Here is a 20,824-nt window from a genome sequence, read left to right as displayed (position 1 = left end):
ACACATGTATACATGTATATCTATCCCTAGATATATAAACACAACCTGCTCTGTCTGTCTGTCTGATGTTACTGAGACGTGGATGGTTTCAGGGCTGACCACTTGGCTTTGGATAAGCAAAGCAGGGTGAGGGTTCTTTCCTGGGGAAGGCTGCTCCCAGCATTCCTTACTTGCCCGTAGCTCTTTGTCTAGAGAGCTGAGGCCCCAGGAGATTATCCCCTTCTGTGCTGGCGTGTCTTTTGGTGTCATCATGGCTCATGTCCTGTTTAGGCAGACACTCTGACATTTCTAGACGAAATCGCACAGCCAACTTCCTGTCCCTGCTGTACTCACAATCTTACTACTGTCATTTCCGCTACGATCTCTGGGCCTTAGATGCAAGGACTGTGCTGTAGACAGACCAGTTGGTGCTGGGGACCACATCATCATGTGTTCTCAGCATCTGGACTGGTTGTGGTTTTCTGTAAAGGTTTACATCTGTTGGAAGACTTTTTTTTTTTTTGAGGGTTGAGACCTATGCTTATCTGTAAGTATGAATATTTAGAATGTAGTTAGGAATTATGGTGATTTTAGTAAACTGTTTTATGTAGGCTTTCCTCCAAAATCCATAACTTCACTAGCCCTGGGTAGTTGGCTAGGTTTTTACTACCAAGCATAATTTTCATTTAGATGAATGGTCATAACAAATCCAATTAGAGAGCTGTCGGTTATAGCTAAGGCATGTGACATAGCTAAGGTATATCCTAAGCTACTGCACCCTTAGGATATCATGAACGCTGGTCATTGTTTGATTTCAAAGGCAGCACAGCTGGGTAGGACTATTAGATGCTTCCTTCCCTTAGAAACTTACAGGGAACAGTATGGTTCTTAAGATTTGATTTTGATCCTATGTAGACTTTTTTGGGGGGGGGGTGAATTACTCCATATGTCTAAGAATTAAATATGCAATGGTGATTTGTAAAAAAATATATTGGACACACACACACACACATCATGTCACTTGCTATTACTCTGCATGGCTTCACTGGCAGTTTATAAAAGAGTTCTCTTTTTTAAGATCCTCACTTCATACTTGATAAGAAACAGAATCACAGTGCCCATGCCTATAATCACAGAAGTGCTTTGGTCAAGGGAAGAAGATGGAGAGTTAGTTCATGGCCAGTCTGAGCAAGGTAGAGGAAGTAGAGAAGATGGGGGGTGGAGGGAGAGAAGGAGGAAATACAATCATGTAAAAAAATTAATGTGTTATTCACATGTATGTTAATTGTTCATATTTTATTCTGAGACAAATGAGAAGAACCATATGTTGTATGGAAATTTCCTTCGACCTTGAGGCATCTTGACAGCTCTGGAGTCATCAGCCCTGTTGGGGTGGGGTTTGGATGATTGGGGTGGGGTTTAGATGATGCAGTTGCCTTTGGGCTTCCCATGCTCCTGAAGGGAACCCCTTCACCCACACTCCTGTAAGCAACCTCAGTAAACTCAGTGGTGGAGCAAGGTGATCTACGGTGGTGTCTCTGCTTTGTTCTGTCAGTTTCCTATCCAGGGTGAGCAGACTTGTGTCCCCATCTCCCCAGGAAGTTTCACAGGACGCTTGGGTAGAGGGACGTGGATTTTAAGCTACCCCAGATGACACATTGCAAAATCAAAGTGGCGGTGTTAACATTTTTAGTCAAAGGAATAGAACAGTTACAGTCGGGACATCTAATAAATACATCGAATCCAGCAAATCTTTCCAGGGGTTTCCAGATGTTTCCGCACTTGGTAGAGGTTCTCGATTTGCTGAATTTAACAATACATTCCAGACAAGGCACAGAGGCTGAAAGCGAGTGGCTATTTCTCTAAAGGGCCTAGAACTGCCGAAGGAGGCTGTTTTGTCTTTTGACCTGTGTGCTGATTAGTTTTCCCATAAACTTGAAACCAAGGTAGAGTCATCCCGGAAGAAGGAATCGCAAATGGGGAAACGCCTCCATCAAATTGGCTGGTAGGCACGTCTGTGTGGAGTTTCCCCAGTTAATGATTAGCGTGGGAGGGCACAACCTACTGTAGGCAGTGCTGCCCGCGAGGAGTTGCTTCTGGGCCACTTCTTCTGGAGAAGAAAGCAGGCTGAGTCTAAGCCAAATAAATCCTCTTCTCCCCGTGTTGCTTTTAGTCATGGTGGTTATCAAAGCCATAGGAAGCAAAGTGTGACATTTCTCGCTACAATCAGTATGTTCTACTTCACCAAGGTAGAGAGAGAAGCATATCAGAAGAAGCGCACAGAAACAAGTATCAACAACCGCAGCACACATGCACCCCGAGAGGAGGCATGGATGCAGTGAGCTCCTAACGTGCTAGGTGCTTTACAGACATTAAAATATTAAACTATCTTGTTCTTTCTCCATTTACGTAATCGAGTGTATGTTGTTCTGTTTATTTTTACAGTACGGGTTCAGAGCAGTTATATAATCTACTCAAAGTCACGTCAGCAAAGTCAGAGTCTGGAATGGTGATTTTATGACCCGAAGCTCGTGAGTCAAAGCCCTACTAATTTTTTTTTTTTTTAACATTAAACCAATCAGGGGTTGAATGCATCACAGTTTCTCTAAATAAAACAAATCTCAACAAACCTCCACATCCTTGCTAATCACATCTTTTACTTGGTCACTCAGGGTTAGGGGTTAGCATTGGAAATCATTGGAAAGAGAATATATTTAAAAAGTGATTTTTTTTTCTAACATGAGCCGAACACTGAAGCTCATAAACTCAAATCAACAAAAACTGAATCAACAAAAGGAAGGAATAGGGTTGAAGAGATGTCTCAGGGGCGAGAATGCTCGCTGCTCTTCCGTGGAACCCAAGATCACTTCGTAGAAACCACAGTTCCCAGAAACCACCAGGGGCTCACAAACCCCAGTTAATTCCAGTTAACTCCAGTTCCTGGGGATCCAACGCTCTTTTCTGGCTTTTGTGGGCGCTTGCATTCACACAGCATACACTCTCACATACACGTTTAAAAAAAGAAAGAAAGAAAAAGATTAAAAAGAGAGAAGAGGAGGCATCTGGCTGGGTTCTTCCTACTCCTCTTACCAACCACAACCAAATCTTTCCCATTCTCCCCGCCTCTGCCACTCTCAGGCTGTTTCGCTTCAGTGCGCAGGCGCCAGACTGGAGGCTGGGCCGTGGTTTCCTAGGAGACCGTGCAGCAGCTGCGCTGCGGTTGGCCCGAAGGGAAGATGGGGGTGGAGTCGGAGGAGGAAGGCGGCCCCGCGGAGGAAGAAGACGCTCCTCGTGCCATGGAGCCCTCGCAAGCGGGGGCGGCGGGCAGCTCGCGGGGTGCGCGCCGTCCGGGTGATGGCGGGAGAGGGAGGGAAGGACGTGAAGGGCGGGAGCCCGGGGCGGTCGTTGAGTCGCGGCCTTCTGGTCCCGCTCGGGCCTGGGGAGTGCGGGCACTCCGTGTTGGCTGCTGAAGCCTGGGGGTGACGGCTGCATTCCTGCGCACACCGTCGGGGTGCACCTGTCTCCATGGCGGGCAGGACTTTTCTGACCTCCCCGTGGGGACCCCTGATGCTTCTTGAGACTCCAAATCAGAGAATAGGAGGATTTTGTCGCCCCCATGTATGCTTAGAGACCTAGCCTCGGCCTAGGGAGGAAAGGCTCGCCCGAACCTAGCAAGCAGGCTGGAGTCCCTAGGTGACCCACTTCCTACCCCAGGCCGTGGTCCAGCCTTGTGGCGCCAGGAACTGCACTGGATTCCCATTCCCTGACACTTCCCACCTCCAGGTAACAGAAAAGTTGTGGCAGAACAAAAGTTGTGTTTCTTTTATATCAACATTTTTCATCTCCTGGGTACATATATCAAAATTAAAGTCTGTACACAACCAGTCCTCTTTAATGGAAGACACCCATTCGGTTTTGTCAGTTTCCCCACAAATGTGCTTTTCCTAGCCTAGGGTTGGCATTGAGCCTGCCTTGTAACAAAGGAAGGCAGCTGTTCCCTGTTGCTTCCTGTTACACTCATAAACTGTTTACACACTGGACTGGTGGCTTCAGGTGCAGCCCTGACCCCAGTTTTTAAAATTAGATACTCAGTTTTGTTTTGTTTTTTTAATTGAGTGCTTAAATTATTCGTTTTCTGTTGCACCTCACACACTGTTGTAGGCACTGGGGACTTTAAAACAGGAAATCTTAACGCTTGTGGGGGACTAAATTTAGTGTCTTGGAACCCACAGGTTGTGTTGGTTTGGTGTTTTTAAATGTAGGAACAGGCCACTTTGACTAGTTCTCCAGTCGGTTGAAAATAATATTGCTACAGTTTCTTTGCCTCTACTGTTTAAAAGCTTCTAAAAAACCTTAACATCGTACTAGGTTTCGTGCCATCCATTATTTATCAAGAGTTCTCCCCTCTTAAATTAACTACTCAGAAAAGGAAGTAGCTGAAGAAATTCTAGTTAATTAAAGCAGGACTGAAGACCTTTTTTTGTTGATGGCGTTTCATGTCTTTGTTTTGTAGATACTGTGAAGCATATAAAAAGCTGGCATTGGATACTTCATAAATCCAAGGGGGGTGGGGACCATGTTGAATTGAAGCCACTATATGTTCTTTATTAGATGAAATGTTTAAAGGGTCTGCTAGTCTGTTAGTTGCTCACTGATGATAAGCAGCCTAAATATGTTGGTTTTCTTTTGTGTATTGTGCAGCAGTTTGCAGTCAAGGGCCACCAACACAAATCTCTTCGCCGAGAGTCATAGTCCACGTAGATCTGGATTGCTTTTATGCCCAAGTCGAAATGATCTCCAACCCAGAATTAAAGGACAGACCTTTAGGTAATCCACATTGATGGTGTCTTTGTTGAGTGATGATAAAATTAGCTTCAACATTTTTTTTTTTTTTTTTACTAACTGTATTAAGACAGTTCCTGGAGTCCATTTTCAGGTACTTTGGTGGCAGTCGTATTTGCTTTGCAACCAAGAGTAAATGTGCCGAGCCTTTTCCCCTTTAATAAAGCGGACATTAGCATAGGTAACACACGAACAGAAACCAGGATGTGCTCTTAATAGATGCAGTAGCTTGCTTCTGTGGGCTCAAACCTTAAGGAAGGAAAGCGGGTTTATGCGCGCAGAAAGGATCATTTAGTGTTAGCATGAAGGGCAGTCTTTGGTATCCCTGCTTCCTTCCTTTTCTTCTAGTACCTGGTTTGATGCTATAAGTCGTACCGTACTCCAGCCTAGGATTCTGTGAATCACAAAGGGATGCCTGCGTTTTACTTCTTCAGGGTGAGACTAAACCTTTAAGCTTTCCTAAGAGGCTAAGGATTTAAGTTAGGCCATCAGGTTTTTTTTTTTTTTTTTTCCCTCTGAAATAATTCCTAATTAGCACAAGATGCCCAGTAGTTATTTCATACTGAAAGTATTTTGTGGTTAAGAAATAACTATAAGTGGTTATTATGAAGAGAGAGTGTCAGGCCAGGCATACTGTGGGGAGTCCTTTTAGCTAGGGAGTTTGCCAGTCTGGTCTTTTAATATAGAGCTTTGGAGTCATGGATAGCTACCTTTGACTCAGTGACTCTCAGATATTGAAAAAAAAATGTATCTGTAACACTGATGTTATGTCTGAGGATGTCAGGTTCAATAATATGCAAAAAGAATGGGTTAGGTGGTTTCTATATTTTTATTCTCTATATTGCAGATGAATATGACTTACAGTGTTATGAAACAATCAACTTGTGTAAAAAGAAAAAGAGCATATAGGTTTAGCAATCTTAAATGCTTGGTAACTATAGGTGGTCATAATGTCAATTTTAAAAAGAAGCCCTAAATAATTCCTCATAGTAGCACTACAAATTATTATGAGCTATAGTTCATTGCTTAGAGTGTTTATTGGCACAAGATTTCTCATGGTTTCTGTAGCTTGGCTCTTAGAATATTGCGCCTCTATTCACTGGCAGTATGGTCAGAAGATAAATGAGTTTTTAATAACATCAACCAGTATTTAATTGTTTTTTTTTTGTTGTTGTTATTTTCTTCGGGCTTATTGTTTGGTGAACATACCCAAGAGTATTACATGACAATATAAAATTAATTGGGCTTTGAGTTGTCTGAAAAGAATCCTAGAAGGATTTAATTTATGTTTTATCACTGAAAAGTCCAAAGAATATATTGGCTTGAGGATAATTTAAATGTGAGAAACACAGCTTCCCTTTGGGAACTGGTATCTGTCCACATTCTTGTATGTAACTTCTGCTACAGTTATTCGGTGTTTTCTTAGTTAATATATAATTTCTGTCTTCTCTAATTATTTTATAATGTGTAAGTGGGGAATAGCTTGAAAACTTGATGCTTCTTAGGATTTTAATCGGGGTTCTTCTTACCCAGTTATCTTTTTGTTCTTGCCAAAACCCACTTGGCTGGTCAAGGTGGTACAAAATCCTGCAATCCTAGCACGTGTAAATGGGAGGCAGAGGGAAGGTGAGAGGCCAGCTTGTGCTACACGGTGAGCTCAAGGCCACTGTGAAAGGGAGGGCGAGGGTGAGTGTGTAGCAAAGGCCCCAAGAGCTCCGAACTAGCAGTGCTGAAGCCCTTGACAAGCACGCACAAGGCTGAGTTTGAGCCCCATTGCTGCAAACAACCACAGTTGCCAACAGTGGGTTACCACCTACGCTGCTCCAGCATGAAGCTACGAAGCTGTATTTTAAAATGCTCAGGTCGGCCTAGTTTCCCCAGGTGCTTGCTTATTTATTTATTTATTTATTTATTAATTTATTAATAGGTGTGCAACAGAAATACTTGGTGGTTACTTGCAACTACGAAGCCAGGAAACTGGGTGTGAAGAAGCTTATGAATGTGAGAGATGCGAAGGAAAAGTGTCCTCAGCTGGTCCTCGTGAATGGAGAAGACTTGAGCCGCTACAGAGAGATGTCCTACAAGGTCACAGGTGCAAGCTGGGTGCTGGAGACTTAGCATGTTTATGCAGGGTGACGTTACTATACAAATATCCATCATAAAGTGCCATATATGGAGTTCCTTTTGCCTAACACTTTAAAAAAAAAAAAGGGCCTTCCCCGCTTTAAAAATCCTTATGGAGTTGGCCGATGGCTCAGTGGAAGGATGCTCTTGATGTTAAACGTGACAGTCGGAGTTCTTCGCGGGCACCCACTTGGTAGAAGGAAAGAACAGACTTGGACAAGTTGTCCTTTGATCTCCACACATGTTGTCACATGTGCCCCCTTCCTCCACCAACAAAATAAATGTAATACATTTTTTTTAGCTATATAAGAAGATGACTTCATATACTCCCAGATAAATAAATTAAATACAAATTTTTAATTATATAAGTAAGCCGCTTTCACTGTTGCAGCTGTGAGGAAAAAAATGAACAGCCATTTATTCCTCGACATGTGCTTCAAGATTTTAACTACCTCTTAAGCACGGGTTGTTTTATTTATTTGTTTTTAGTGGACTACAGATAAAAAAGTTATGGATGTGGGAAAAGATTGAGTTAGATTTATTCCTATGAGTCATTGTCCTCGGAATATTATTTTGGGGCTTTTTTTCTTTGAATATTACCTTTACTCAAAAGTCTGTTAATTGAGGACCTTATCCAAGATGCTGTGCGGAGCTTGGCTGGAGAGATGGCTCAGCTGTTAAGAGCACTGATTGCTGTTTCAGATGATCTGCGTTCAATTTCCAGCATCCACATGGGGTTCACAACCATCTGCAGCTCTAGCTGGCCTCTCTAGGTACCAGGCACACACACACAGTACTACACAGACCCACATGTCAACAAAATGCCCATACATAATAAAATAAAAATTTAAGTAAAAAACTCAAGGTGTGAAACTGTGGTGCATATGGTATCATACATATGATGTGCACATATTTTATATGTCATATTTGCTACCTTAATCATTAAACAGTGAGATCGGTTCTAGTTTGTAACTTAATTATATCGGTGTCCCAATGTTATTTCAATTAGAATTGTTGGAGGAATTTAGTCCAGCTGTCGAGAGACTTGGATTTGATGAAAATTTTGTGGATCTAACAGAAATGGTGGAGAAAAGACTGCAGCAGCTCCCAAGTGAGGAGGTTCCGTCAGTGACTGTGTTCGGCCATGTTTACAATAACCAGTGTGAGTGCTTCCTCCGCGCCCCCTCGGTGACTGTAAGTGCACATATCCTGTAGCCAGTGAGCTCACTGACAGATGTGTCACTCTGTCATTCGGTGTCTAAGGTGGCCAAAATGAAGTCTTGCCAGTCTTGTCAAGGATTCAGAAAAGTGGAGTGGTGTGTAGGGCAGTGCCCCTCGAGGTGTGGCTTTGCTCTCTGAGGCCATTAACCTCTTGTTCTTTCTGCTCCTTATTTTTAAGAGCTCTACCTCTGTAGGTTAGCCTTAACTTACAGATGTTGACTTAGTACTTTTTGCTTTGTCATTTTTTTTTTAAGATTTATTTTTATTGTATGTATCTGAGTACACCATAGCTATCTTCAGACACACCAGAAGAGGGCATTGGATCCCATTCCAGATGGTTGTGAGCCACCATGTGGTTGCTGGGAATTGAACTCAGGATCTCTGGAAGAGCAGTCAGTGCTCTTAGCCGCTGAGCCATCTGTCCAGCCCCTCCTCTGTCATCTTTAATTCTGCATTTTGAGGTCCCCTGCTGGATCCTGGCCAAATCTTGTCCAGGCCTTTTGTCACAGGCCAGTCTGCTATTTGCTGGTGACTTCCCCAGACTTCAGGTAACCAGTTCAAATGACCATTAGTAACTAGTGGCAAAAAGCGACATGGTTTATCCCCACATATGAAGAAAGTGTGGAAGACAGATGTTTTTCCTGGGGTATTCCCAGGTGTAAATAAGTTGTAGTTAGTGCCTGGGAATATCTAATTAGGCCCTGGACACCCATGACTGCTGGAGAATGGATGTGGAGGACTAGCTTTTCCTGTCAGAGCGGCCTGACATGGTCGGTCCTGTGTCTCAGCATGCACTTCCTCGTATGCCCCTCTTTAGAACGTCCTGTATCATCGCCACAGACGACAGCGGCAGAACCTCTTTTCTAGGAGACATGAAGTCTCTCCTATGTAGTTTGTCCCTGTGCCCTTTTGTCAGTCCCTAGGGTGAAAAGCCAGAAAGATGTCAGATACATCTTTGTGCAGCTTTTAAAGCTGGCGCAGACCTTACTGTTTAAAAAAAAAAATGTGTGTAGAGAGAGCTGGGTTTCCTATTTCAAGTGAAGAAAGCCTAATTACTTAGTACTTTTTATTCCTTTATATAAGTTATTTAATTGAAACCAGTCTCACTATGTAGCCTGGCGGGCCTGGAACTTCGGTGTTGACCAGGATAGCTTTAAATTCCGAGATCAGCTTGCCTCTGCCTCCCGAGTGGCTGGCTCCACATAGATCTAAAGGCAGTTTCTTTCAAACCAGTAGATAGACAGGCAGAATCATGGTGTGGACGCTCTGGTCTCTTATAGACAAGCCAGTTATCACTTTGGTACATTTATTTTATCTTGCCTCTGTGGACTGTGTGTGTGATCTCAGCTAGGCTGACTGATGGGCCACAGGGGAGTAAGTCCTGTGACAGACTCTTTGTCTCCATGTCCTTCCAGCATGGGTCCTAGGATGGGTCCACACCAAAGAAAACCTGTTTTTTTTTTTTTTTTTTTTTAAACCTCCCTACGATATCATAAGCAGATCTCCTAACCTGTGGGCCAGTCATTATTTCCAGCCGGTTATGTGGTGTGTGACATCCAGATGCCATTCTAAGCTCTGTCTGTCTCCCTAGTGTGTGTTTCCTGGTGTTCCTCTATTGGTAAAGGTGAATGAAGGGTCCACGCATGTCAGCTAGAATTGCCAGGGGCTGCACTTTCAGTCAGTGAGGGAGTGCTCCCTGCATGCATTCCTTAGCACAGGCCCTTGGTTCCTGCTCAGTTTCTGATGACCCAGGATAAACTAAGGAAGCAGTTGGAGGAGTGGTGAGGGGTGTCGGGGGTTGGAGGAAGAGTATCAACAAAATCCTCGGCTCTTTTAACCCCATTTGTGAGAGAGAAAATAATGCTTTTGTGGTAATACCATTGTCGTTATAGCTGTGAACCTACACAACATCATGCATCTGAGACTTGTGGTTGGATCGCAGATTGCAGCAGAGATGCGGGAAGCCATGTATAATCAGCTCGGGCTCACAGGCTGCGCTGGAGTGGCTCCTAATAAACTCTTGGCAAAGTTAGTGTCTGGGGTTTTTAAACCAAATCAGCAGACAGTCTTACTACCTGAAAGTTGTCAACATCTCATTCACAGTTTGAACCATATAAAGGAAATTCCTGGTAAGACCAATACATTTGAAGAGTGTATATTGGCTTTGTTGTGATTTCTTTAAATATGCAGTTAATTCCTAGGGGCATACACTTGGCTTCTGGAGAAAACCAAAAACCTGAAATGTTTTGTGGAACAAATCTGCGTTAAGATATATGTTCAAGTACTTTTTCCATACAAGACTTTGAGCGGTGCCCTGGAGCCATATGGTGGAAACATCTTTAATATTGACAGTAGCTTGGTTTTGAAAAGCAAAGCTGTCGTAACACTGTGTGTGAATTTCTGCTGTTTAGGTATCGGCTATAAAACTGCCAAGCGTCTTGAAGTTCTGGGAATCAACAGTGTTCATGATCTCCAAACCTTTCCAATCAAAACATTAGAAAAAGAATTAGGAATTGCAATTGCTCAGCGTATCCAGCAGCTCAGCTTTGGAGAGGACAAGTCTCCTGTCACACCGTCAGGGCCACCACAGGTGTGTGAGCATGGGGTGCTTATGATGCTACTTAGGCTGAAGATGTCTGGTGTCACTGTTCACCCCTCTGCTGTGCTGTGCAGCTTGTGAGTGATCCTTGCCCGGGAGACGCGTATTCTGAAATTGAAACTTGCCCGCTAGTAGTTTTAAATCTAATTATCTATTTTTTGTTACTACTTCCTTAAAATCTTGATACACACACAAACATATGAAGAAAACCTTTTAACCTTGTAAACATCCTCGTTTCTAGACTAATACAGTGATTTGGAAAGTGGGGAGGAATAATTACCCAGTTAGCAAGGGTGTTTTCCTCACGTGCCAGGCCTGTCTGAATTCGCTTCACCCACTCATCGCATTGAATCTCACCATAACCTCTGAGCGAGGCAGTGTCCTTTGTTCAGACCTTCCTTCCTGCCTCCGTGCTTCCTCTTTCCCTCTAAGACCAGGGCACTGCACTATCAAAAGGTTAAATAACTTCTCCAAGCATAAACTCAGATTAAGGTTCTAGGGCCATGGGAACCTTGCTGTAGTCCTATAGAAGAATTAGAGATGGCCTTCGTGCGTTACATTGCATGACTCTTGGTGTACAATAACGGTGCACACAATAACTGCACACATACTAAGTGTATATAAAATAACTGCACACAACAGGATTTAGGGCAAAAGTGAATCTGGTGTTACTGATTCATAAAGACAGGTAGTAAAGAACATGTTGAGTATTTGCATGAACACTGTGTTAGCTTTTCCATTAACCCTTATTTATACTTCTTTGGTAGTCCTTTAGTGAAGAAGATACATTTAAAAAGTGTTCCTCAGAAGTGGAAGCTAAAGCTAAGATTGAAGAATTACTTTCCAGCCTTTTGACCAGGTGCGTTTCACCTTGCCTCATCATCTTTTATATTTAGGCTGGATGTAGAACCACCTCATGTTCTATGTTGGGTTTTACAGATTAACTGTGAACGAGGCACTGTTATTCAAGATAGATCATTTGCCATTAGATTTCTCTTATCTGTGCTCTTAATTAAAATGACCGACTTGCATTGGTTGTCATTCGGGTCACATGGGGGTTTACCTGATCTTAAGCCACAGTGGTTACCTAAAGGGCTTCTTCAGTATATCTCATCGTAATCCTAGATTAGGTGAGAAGGAGGTTTTCAGTCTTCCCTGTAGCTGTTGCAAGCCTCTGCTGCAGACAGTAGGACTGGCTTTTCAGTTAAAAGGGGAGCCACAGAGAGGATTCAGTCTGCTAGAGTTCTCCTGGTCCTCTGGGTGATGGCTCAGAGTAGGAAGGAGCTGAGGAGCAGGGAGAGAGGCAGCAGCAGAAGCCCCTGCCTCCCTTTCTCAGACTCTTGAACGTGGAGCCAAAGGAAGGGATGGCTAAACAGGTGTCTGTGCAATGCAAGTTCATACAAGGGGCTCTGAGCAGACAGCCAACAATGATGTGCCAACTGGGATCTAAATATACAAAAAAAATAATGCAAACTGTGCAAGAAATGCTTTCCTGGTGTTCCTTGTCACCTTTCAAATGTGCACTTCTCAATTCCCATAAGAAAGTAGTCATCTCCCATCACTTCCTGTCGTTACAAGTGTCCTAAGTTGGTTTAGAGCCTGTGTACTTCTGAAGTGCTCCGAGGATGGCTGGTTTAGAGCCTGTGTGTTTCTGAAGCGCTCCGAGGATGGCTGGCTGTACAGAGATGAGACAGCCTGATGTTTGTTGCACAGATCTGCTGTCACGTGCAGCACTTCTGGAGCAGAGCTGTGCAGTGCGTTGCTGGCTGCCTGCTCTGAGGTAGAGCGTGACTCAGCTCCAGAGAGATGGCTCACTCTCTTCTGGGGACTCTGCTGCTGAAACTGGGTCATCCACTCCACCTCAGCTCACGCGTACCCTGAACTCAGTGGCCGTGGAGAACAGTCCAGTCCTGTGCATGCAAACACCAGAGGCCGTATGTGTGGTTACTTTGTGTTCTCCACCTGAAGACTATCCTGAAGAGAGTGGGTACTCTAACCGTCTGAGACGCCTAGAGTCCTCAGCCCGAGTCTCTGTTGCCAGTGCTCCCTAACACCACACTGTTGTGCTGTGACTGAGGTTAATAGAAGTCATGTGACAGGTATAAAATAATTTAATATATCTGTGTGTCTGTATGTCTGAAAATACAGTTTTCTTCTAGAGACTTTACTGACTAATCCTACAGGTAGGAGAGAAAGGTAAGCTGTCTTTTAAAGAGCCAGGCTCTAGGCACTTGGTTAAACTTGGGTTTAGCCTTTTCCCAGTGTTCTGTTGAACAGACCTCAAGTCTGACGAGGTGGTTGGTAGTTCCCACCTAAGTCCAAGTGCCGCCCTTCCACCATTGTTGGAACGTGGCTAGTGCAGTGTCTGCTTTTGGCTCGTCGGCTGCAGCTGCTGCGGACGACTGAAGGCTGCTGTGCTTTGCCAGGTTGCATTGTCCTTTCTGATCCTATGAGCCGCTCCTCACAGATGAGCTTCTGAGTCAGTCCCAGCTCTCGCTCCCACGCCCTGGGTCCAGACTGCACGCTGTCTTCATGAGCAGGCGCTCACTCACCTTACAGTTCTAGGAATCAGTCTGGGGCAAGGCAGTAGCTGTCTTGTTTTCAGAGTTGTGCACTGCCCTGCCCTGCCAGCACTTGGGAGGGGCTTCCTCATGCATGCTGCTGGGGTTTCTGTTCAGCAGTCCTTGGCTCTTGGTAAGGCATTAGTACTTCACGGGCTGTAACTTCTTTAAACCATATATAAATATATAAAAGTAAATATTTATATGCAGTTTATGTGTATTACTTATATGATATATATTATAAAATTTACATTATTTATATACACACATGTATAATTTTAGGTAAGTAGAAAATCTTTCTGTATTTTTTTTTAATAGCTATTCTCCCCCTCCTCTGCCAACTTCTCCCATGTCCTCTTCCATACGTCTTTCAGCCCTGTCTTCTACTTCTGCCTCCTCCCTCAGTGGCCGTCTACTGCCTTTAGCTACCAGCTGGTGGGAGGCTGTGCTTCCCTTTCTGGCATCCATGCTGATGTGGACTCCTGTCCACCAGAACTGTTGGTGGTTCCTGAGTGCCTCATCCTGGTCAGGTCCAGAAGGCAATCTCGTGGCAGTTACCCTGGCTCTTACTGTCTTCGTCTCTCTCTTCATCACTGTCCACTAAGCCTTGGGTGTGGTGTTATGTTGTAGATGTCCTATTATTTGGGGTTCGCCACTCCACGGGTGCTTTGATTCTCTGCACTTTGTCCATTTGTGCTTCTCTGTAATTACCTCCATCTGCTACAGAAAGCACCTTATTTGATGTGGAGGAGAGCTGCTGTCACCCATGGGTATTAGGATAAGTATTTAGAAGGCAAGAGATGCTAAACCTACCGGTTGAGTGAAATGGTGGAGGCAGGTGCTTCTCTAGGGTCTGTGACCTCTCCAGCTAAAGGTTTCTGCTAGTCTTCAGCACCAGGTATGAAGTTCCTTCTGTTCAGCAGACTTTAAATCCAATTATATATATATATTGGAGATATATCTATATCATCTATATCTATATCTATATCTATATCTATATCTATATCTATATCTATATCTATATCTATATCTATCTATATCTAGTGAGAGCAAGCAGGCAAAGAGAGCAAGCTTCCTTCTTCTATGTCCTTATATAGGCTGCCAGCAGGTGTGGCCCAAATTAAAGGTGGATCTTCCCACTTTAAAAGATCTGGATTAAAATTGTCTTCCCACTTCAAATGATTGGAAAGAGAAAAGAAAAGAAAAAAAAAAAGCCCTCAGCAGCTGTGCCCAGCCAGTTGGGTTTTAGTTAATTCCAGATGTAGTCAAGTTGGCAACCAAGAATAGCCAGCACAGCTTGTCATTATGGGAGTTCCCGGGACTTCCAGCTGGGTGGGGTTCCTGATAACTCTGTTTCCTGGTGTCCTGCATAGCACATTCCTGCACTATGACAGCTAGTCAGAGGAGGGAGATGTGGGGAGCTTCAGGCTTAGTACCAGCTTGATTTCTGCAAGCCCGGTGACCAGTGTGTGGTGTCTTTAGTACATCACAAGTTAGGACATGCAATTAAGAGCAGTGACAATTGCATGTATTATCTTGTAATATTTTTTGGCCCACCCCCACCCCCACCCCGACACTGGACTTTTGATAAGTGCATGGGACTTGTGGGGAGCATTGCTTCACTGTATGAAGGATTCCGTATGGCCTTTTCACCATCGCTAGTGTCACTTCTCCCTCCTGGGCTTCTCTGCAGTCTCTACCCTCTCATCTTGCTCTCCAGTTAACTCTCCCCCTACCCTTGCCCCCCTTCCCTTCATAGACCTGCGCTCCACTGTCCTCTCTACAGGGCTTCCCACTGCATGGTCCTTTTCTCCTTGGCTGGATTGCACACTTACTCCAAGTTAGAAACTCCTAAGTAAGCGAGAACGTGCAGAGTTTGTCTTTCTAGGTCTAGGTGACCTCACTAGGTTTAATATTGTCTAGTACCCAGGCCAAAAATCTATGGCCAGATTAGAGTTAGAAAACAACTAGCTTTATGTGCTCTTTCATTGCGCATGACCATTACCTGCATTCTGTCCGTCCTCGTCCCCGTATAGCTAAGCTTTTCTGTCCTCTTTTCTTCATGTTATACTGTACTACACACACACACACACACACACACACACATGTACGTACGTACGTATGTATGTATGTACATATCTATGTGTGTGTATTGGCTAGATTCTGCATATGAGAGAACATTTTTCTTTATGAGAGTGTGTGATCTTGCTTAATATTGTGTCACAAGTGGATTGATGGGCCTCTGGGTGTCTGCCCAGGGGTACTATAGCTGGGTCTCCTGTGATAGATTTGTTTTTAGCTTTCTGAGGAAACTCCACACTGGTTTCCATGGCTACCCCAGTTTGTCTTCTCAGCAGAAGTGAATGAGGAGTCTCCTTTGTACACATTCCTCCAGGCACTTGTTCCCATTTACCTTACTGTGGCCATTGAGGTGTGGTTGGATGAAATGCCAAAGTAATTTTCATTGACTTTTTTCTCCCAACTGCTAAGGCTGTTGAAAATTATTTTTATTTTTATTTTTCTTGGCAGGTGGTGTTGTTTTCTTGATGCATGGTCTTTTTAGTTCTCTATATATTCTGGCTATCAGTCCTCTATTAGATACATAGCTGTCATGGCTTTGCTATGTTGACATTGAGGTACTTATTTGGATATTTTTGAACATTCATTATTATTTCATTTTCTATGGTGCATTTAGTTTCTATAGTTACAGGATCTGACACTTCAATAAATAAGTATTCCATCATCTTAAAATCATGTTAATTTATCTTATTATTGTGTTTTCCATTTCTATTTTAGAGTATGCCAGGATGGACGGAAGCCCCATACAGTAAGATTAGTCATCCGTCGGCACTCTGACAAGCACTGTAACCGAGAGAGTCGTCAGTGCCCTATCCCATCCCACGTCATTCAGAAGTTAGGGACAGGTATGGGCCAGTTCTCTAAGAAGATATTGAACTCTTTAAAAAGCAAACTTTGAGTTAGAAACATGCCACATTAAAGTGTTTTCATGTATTCTTCAAAACTTAGTTATATTTTACCAGGAATTAACATTAGGAAAACTTTTTAATAGATAATAAAAGTAAATTTACTCAATCAACTCAGTAAGTTAAAAATATTTCCTGAGTTCAGAGGGTACAAATCTAATATAATTATAAAGTACATTTAGTAAATAATATCAGATGCGTGGTGATCCCACTTTAGATTTTAAGTTCTTAATCCAAGTCATATAAATAATGTTGTGCTTTGAATACTAATAAAAGTGCATGTGTTTATTACATCCTGTGTTTATTACATCCTTCTACATGTTACTTAGGAAATCATGACGCGATGCCTCCCCTGATTGATATCCTTATGAAACTTTTCCGAAATATGGTGAACGTGAAGAAGCCCTTTCACCTGACTCTTATGAGCGTGTGCTTCTGCAACCTGAAAGCCCTGAGCAGCGCTAAGAAAGGGCCCATGGACGGCTACCTCACGTCCCTCCCAACCCCTGCCTACACCGACAAGCGCGGCTTTGTAAGTACACCCTGGCTGCACTGCTGCCAGACCCACCATCTGCATTTGTATGTAGTGCAGTTTGGAGACTCTTTGAGGTGCTATTGTGTGGATGATTTAGTTGTTTCTAGTCTAGATCGTATCAAGGGATGGTTGCTGGCCTTAAATATATTGTAATCTAAGAGGAAAATGTAAACACAGAATAAGAGAGACAGCCATTATGGTGCTTCTGTTTTGGGAAGTGTTAACTAACACATTTTCTGCGGGGGGAGGGGGTCCTATAAAAATACTGTGGATTGACTTATAAATGTAAACATATCTAGAAATTAATTACCACTGTACTAAGGCTAGGATACTATTAGAATAATTGCTGAGCTGTAGTTGAGTGCATGAATGTTTTATGGCATAGAAAACTAGAAGGGAAATTCAGGTGAAAAATTTTATAGAAAAATTGAGTAAACTTAGGTTGAGACTGTTTCTAAGTTTTATATAAATGTAGTATTACAGATTAAAAAATGATATACTTTTATTGTGCTTTTTTGTTACTGTTAAGTGTTACCTTTTAGACAAGTAGTTTTTGGGAAATCATCCCTTTCTGCTTTGTGTTTCTATTTTTAATGGCATTGGATCACATTATCTACTGAGTTAGATGTGCAGCCCATGGTGGCTGGGGTCTTTCCTTATGCGTGTCTTGTCTCCTACTCTGCTAGCTAGCAGGGACTGCATGAGTATGATGATAGGCCACACAGTAATGTGAGACACGGGATGGATTGCTCTCTGTCAAGGTCAGAGGTGCCGGGCAGGTTTGCAGGTGTGTGAGACACTAGCTCCAGGAGAACTGCAGCAGTGATATGGAAGGCTGCAAACTCCTGAGCTCTGCTCTTCCCCTTGTGTTGTAGAAAATGAAGGACACCCACACGGAAGACTCTCACAAGGAGAAAGAAGCAAACTGGGATTGTCTACCAAGTAGAAGAATCGAAAGCACGGGAACGGGGGAGTCTCCGTTGGATGCCACCTGTTTTCCTAAAGAAAAAGACACAAGTGACTTGCCTCTCCAGGCACTGCCAGAGGGTGTTGATCAAGAAGTCTTTAAGCAACTTCCAGCAGATATTCAAGAAGAAATCCTTTCTATAAAATCTAGAGAAAATCTAAAAGGGAAAGGAAATTTAAGTTGTCCGTTGCATGCCTCTAAAGGAGTATTGTCTTTCTTTTCTACAAAGCAAATGCAAGCCAGTCGCTTAAGCCCCAGAGACACTGCGCTCCCTAGCAAGCGAGTATCAGCTGCATCTCCCTGTGAGCCGGGAACGTCAGGACTGAGCCCCAGTAGCGCCTCTCATCCATCGCGCGGAAAGGACTGTTCCTATTACATAGACAGCCAGTTAAAGGATGAGCGTACGAGTCAAGGCCCTACTGAGTCTCAAGGATGCCAGTTTTCCAGCACGAACCCTGCTGTTTCTGGTTTTCATTCCTTTCCTAATCTGCAGACTGAACAGCTCTTCTCCACACACCGCACTGTAGACAGCCACAAGCAGACAGCCACCGCCTCTCACCAGGGACTAGAAAGCAGAGAGATGGATTCTGCAGAAGAAAAGCTTCCTTTCCCACCAGACATTGATCCGCAAGTTTTCTATGAGCTTCCAGAAGAGGTCCAAAAGGAGCTGATGGCCGAATGGGAGAGAGATGGAGCAGCGCGCCCCTCGGCGCACAGATAAGTCCAGAAAGCCAGGGAGTGCTAGTTCCTAGGTCGCCGGGGCAGGGGCATAACCAAATAGAAAGAGTCAGTGGTGTGGAAATCCGATGTAAGATAAGGCAAAAGTGGGCACAGGAAGGAAATTCTAGTACAAAGGGAAAATACCCATAATGTGGTAATGTAAAAAAAAAGCTATCTCCCTATTATTTCTGTTTTATATCATTGTCAATAAAAGGAATATCATGGTCAACACTGGGCTCTCACTGTAAGTTGTGAGACAGATTTTTTATGCCTGAAAATAGGAGTTCATCACAGCATCATTATGCATAGGAAAGAACGGGCTTTGGTTTTGGTTTTCTTTGGGTTGTTTGGTTGTTTGGTGTGTGTGTGTGTGAACTGTGCAGTATGGCAAAGTCAGTCCATGACATCCAAATAGGAAATTCTCTTGTCATATTCAAAAGGTAAATACTTTGGCTAAATCACTACATACAATTTAACAAGTTGACTTAACTTTGGATTTTGTTTCTGAAATAATATCCTAGTGTGTAACCCAGTCCAGCCACAGTTTTCTGATCTTTCTGCCTTAATCCCCTGAGTTTAGAGACTGCATTGGGGTGCACCAATATGTCAACCTACTAACTGGTTTATGAAGATTTTGTGTGTTCATGTGCACCTGTGTGTGAGTGTGTGTGTGTGTGTGTGTGTATGTGTGAGAGAGAGAGAGAGAGTCATTCCATAGAAACCAGAAAGGGGCATGTAACCCCTTGAAGATGGAGGCACATGTGTTTGTAAGCCACCAAGTGTGGGTGCTGGGATCTGAACCTCAGTCCTCTGATAGAGCCCTGAACACTCTTAACCAGCAGGCCATCTCCCTCTGATAGAACTGTAAGTACTCCTAACCACTGGGCCTCTATCCTCACCGCTGATAGAACTGTAAGTACTCCTAACCACTGGGCCTCTATCCTCACCGTTGGCTTTTCAAAAAGCAGTTCCTGATTTCTCTCACAGTTAGAACATACCACAGTGCATTAGGACAGACTGAATGAACAGACACTGTGGCCTTTACCTTAAGGGTAATGACTGAGGTGGGTGTGTACGCTGTAGAGCAGTGGCTCTCGACCTTCCTAGTGCTGCAACCCTTTAATACAGTGCCTCATATTGTGCTGATCCCCAACCTAAAATCATTTTTGTTGCTTCTTAACTAATTTTGCTACTGTAATGAATTATAATGCAAATGTCTGAATTTTTTCTGATGGGTTTAGGGGACCCCTGTATTGAGAGCTGTTGTAGGGGATGGTGGGAGGAGGAGCATTATTTGAAATTATTATGGAAAACATGGGCACCAGGAGTGTAGAGCGATGGGCCTATAACACTATTAGCACTATTAACAAAGTCCATTTCCGCCTAGGCAATCAGTCTGCGGGGTCTAGAAGCTGTGGGTGATGAACAGCTCTGCTGTTTTTTACCTCCTGCATATTGGACACGAGCCTAGGATATGTCAGAGACACAAATCATTACTAGGCGGTCCTGTGATTACCTTCCCTTTCCCTTTTTCTGGCCAAAGTATGATTTATGGTTGAGGATGTCTCGTTTTATAAAGAAATTTCTAGAATACTGAAGTATCCCTCAGCGCTAATTTAGAGGGGTCATCTTGTGGCTGTAATTTTTGTAAATACAGTCTAGAGAGTTAAATATAAATGTGGCTTTAAAATACTTTCTTCCAGGTCAGACATTTTGACTGGGCTATAGATTTCTTACAGTTTAACTACTAAATCTGAAATGTGTGTGTTTGTTCGCAGTGTCTCATGTAGTTTGTGTTGGTCTAGAACTCACTATTGTACCTGAAGAGGACCCTTAACTAATCTGTTTTCATCTTCTAAATTCAGGCATGTACAAATTTAATTTGCCCAGTAGTTTAAGATTAACTTAAATTATTTGTGCCCAAGATACCTAGAGTTGTGAACCAAACAACTATTTAGAACTAATATAGTATTAACTCATAAAAGGAGTGTCTTAGTCGTGGTGTTACCGCTGTGAACCGACACCACGACCAAGGCAACTCTTATGAAGGCTAACATTTTATTAGGGCTGGCTTACAGGTTCAGAGGTTCAGTCCATTATCATCAAGGCAGGAGCATGGCAGCATCCAGGCAGGCATGATGTGGGAAGAGGTGAGAGTTCTACTTCTCATTCCAAAGACAGAGAAGACTGACTTCCAGGCAGCTAGGACAAGGGTCTTAAAGCCCACACCCACAGTGATATACTTCCATCAACAAGGCCACACCTTCTAATAGTGCCACTCCCTGAGCCAAG

The 20,824-nt window shown here is 43.4% G+C and overlaps 1 protein-coding gene across 8 annotated transcripts; it reads left to right on the top strand.

Annotated features, from left to right (window-relative positions):
* Positions 1-3,068: 3,068 nt before the first annotated feature.
* Positions 3,069-18,781, top strand: Poli (DNA polymerase iota). Of its 8 annotated transcripts, XM_029471896.1 has the most exons (11): positions 3,235-3,315; positions 3,694-3,762; positions 4,681-4,806; positions 6,749-6,913; positions 7,955-8,107; positions 10,059-10,295; positions 10,578-10,756; positions 11,533-11,624; positions 16,123-16,250; positions 16,640-16,842; positions 17,721-18,781. In XM_029471896.1, the coding sequence occupies exons 3-11, from the start codon at positions 4,770-4,772 to the stop codon at positions 18,531-18,533; spliced, it is 2,007 nt and encodes a 668-aa protein (XP_029327756.1). In that variant the 5' UTR covers positions 3,235-3,315; positions 3,694-3,762; positions 4,681-4,769; the 3' UTR covers positions 18,534-18,781. The 8 variants fall into 8 exon arrangements, with proteins under 8 accessions (XP_021005954.1, XP_021005958.1, XP_021005957.1 ...); XM_021150295.1 differs by lacking the exon at positions 3,694-3,762 and having other exon boundaries at positions 3,069-3,315; positions 17,721-18,763; XM_021150299.1 differs by having other exon boundaries at positions 3,182-3,762; positions 8,024-8,107; positions 17,721-18,765.
* The last annotated feature ends 2,043 nt before the right edge of the window (positions 18,782-20,824 follow it).

This window comes from Mus caroli, chromosome 18 (genome assembly GCF_900094665.2).
Source record: "Mus caroli chromosome 18, CAROLI_EIJ_v1.1, whole genome shotgun sequence".
In the NCBI taxonomy this organism is placed as follows: domain Eukaryota; kingdom Metazoa; phylum Chordata; class Mammalia; order Rodentia; family Muridae; genus Mus; species Mus caroli.
Note: the sequence above shows the minus strand (reverse complement) of the source record. Positions and strands in the feature narration are given on the sequence as shown.

What these genes read in the sequence shown, in the direction of transcription:
- Poli (XM_021150295.1), top strand. Translation starts at nt 3,216, where the DNA reads ATGGGGGTGGAGTCGGAGGAGGAAGGCGGCCCCGCGGAGGAAGAAGAC. An exon ending in CCATATAAAGGAAATTCCTG is followed by an intron (nt 10,296 to 10,577) that starts GTAAGACCAATA and finishes TCTGCTGTTTAG; the next exon opens with GTATCGGCTATAAAACTGCC. An exon ending in CATTCAGAAGTTAGGGACAG is followed by an intron (nt 16,251 to 16,639) that starts GTATGGGCCAGT and finishes CATGTTACTTAG; the next exon opens with GAAATCATGACGCGATGCCT.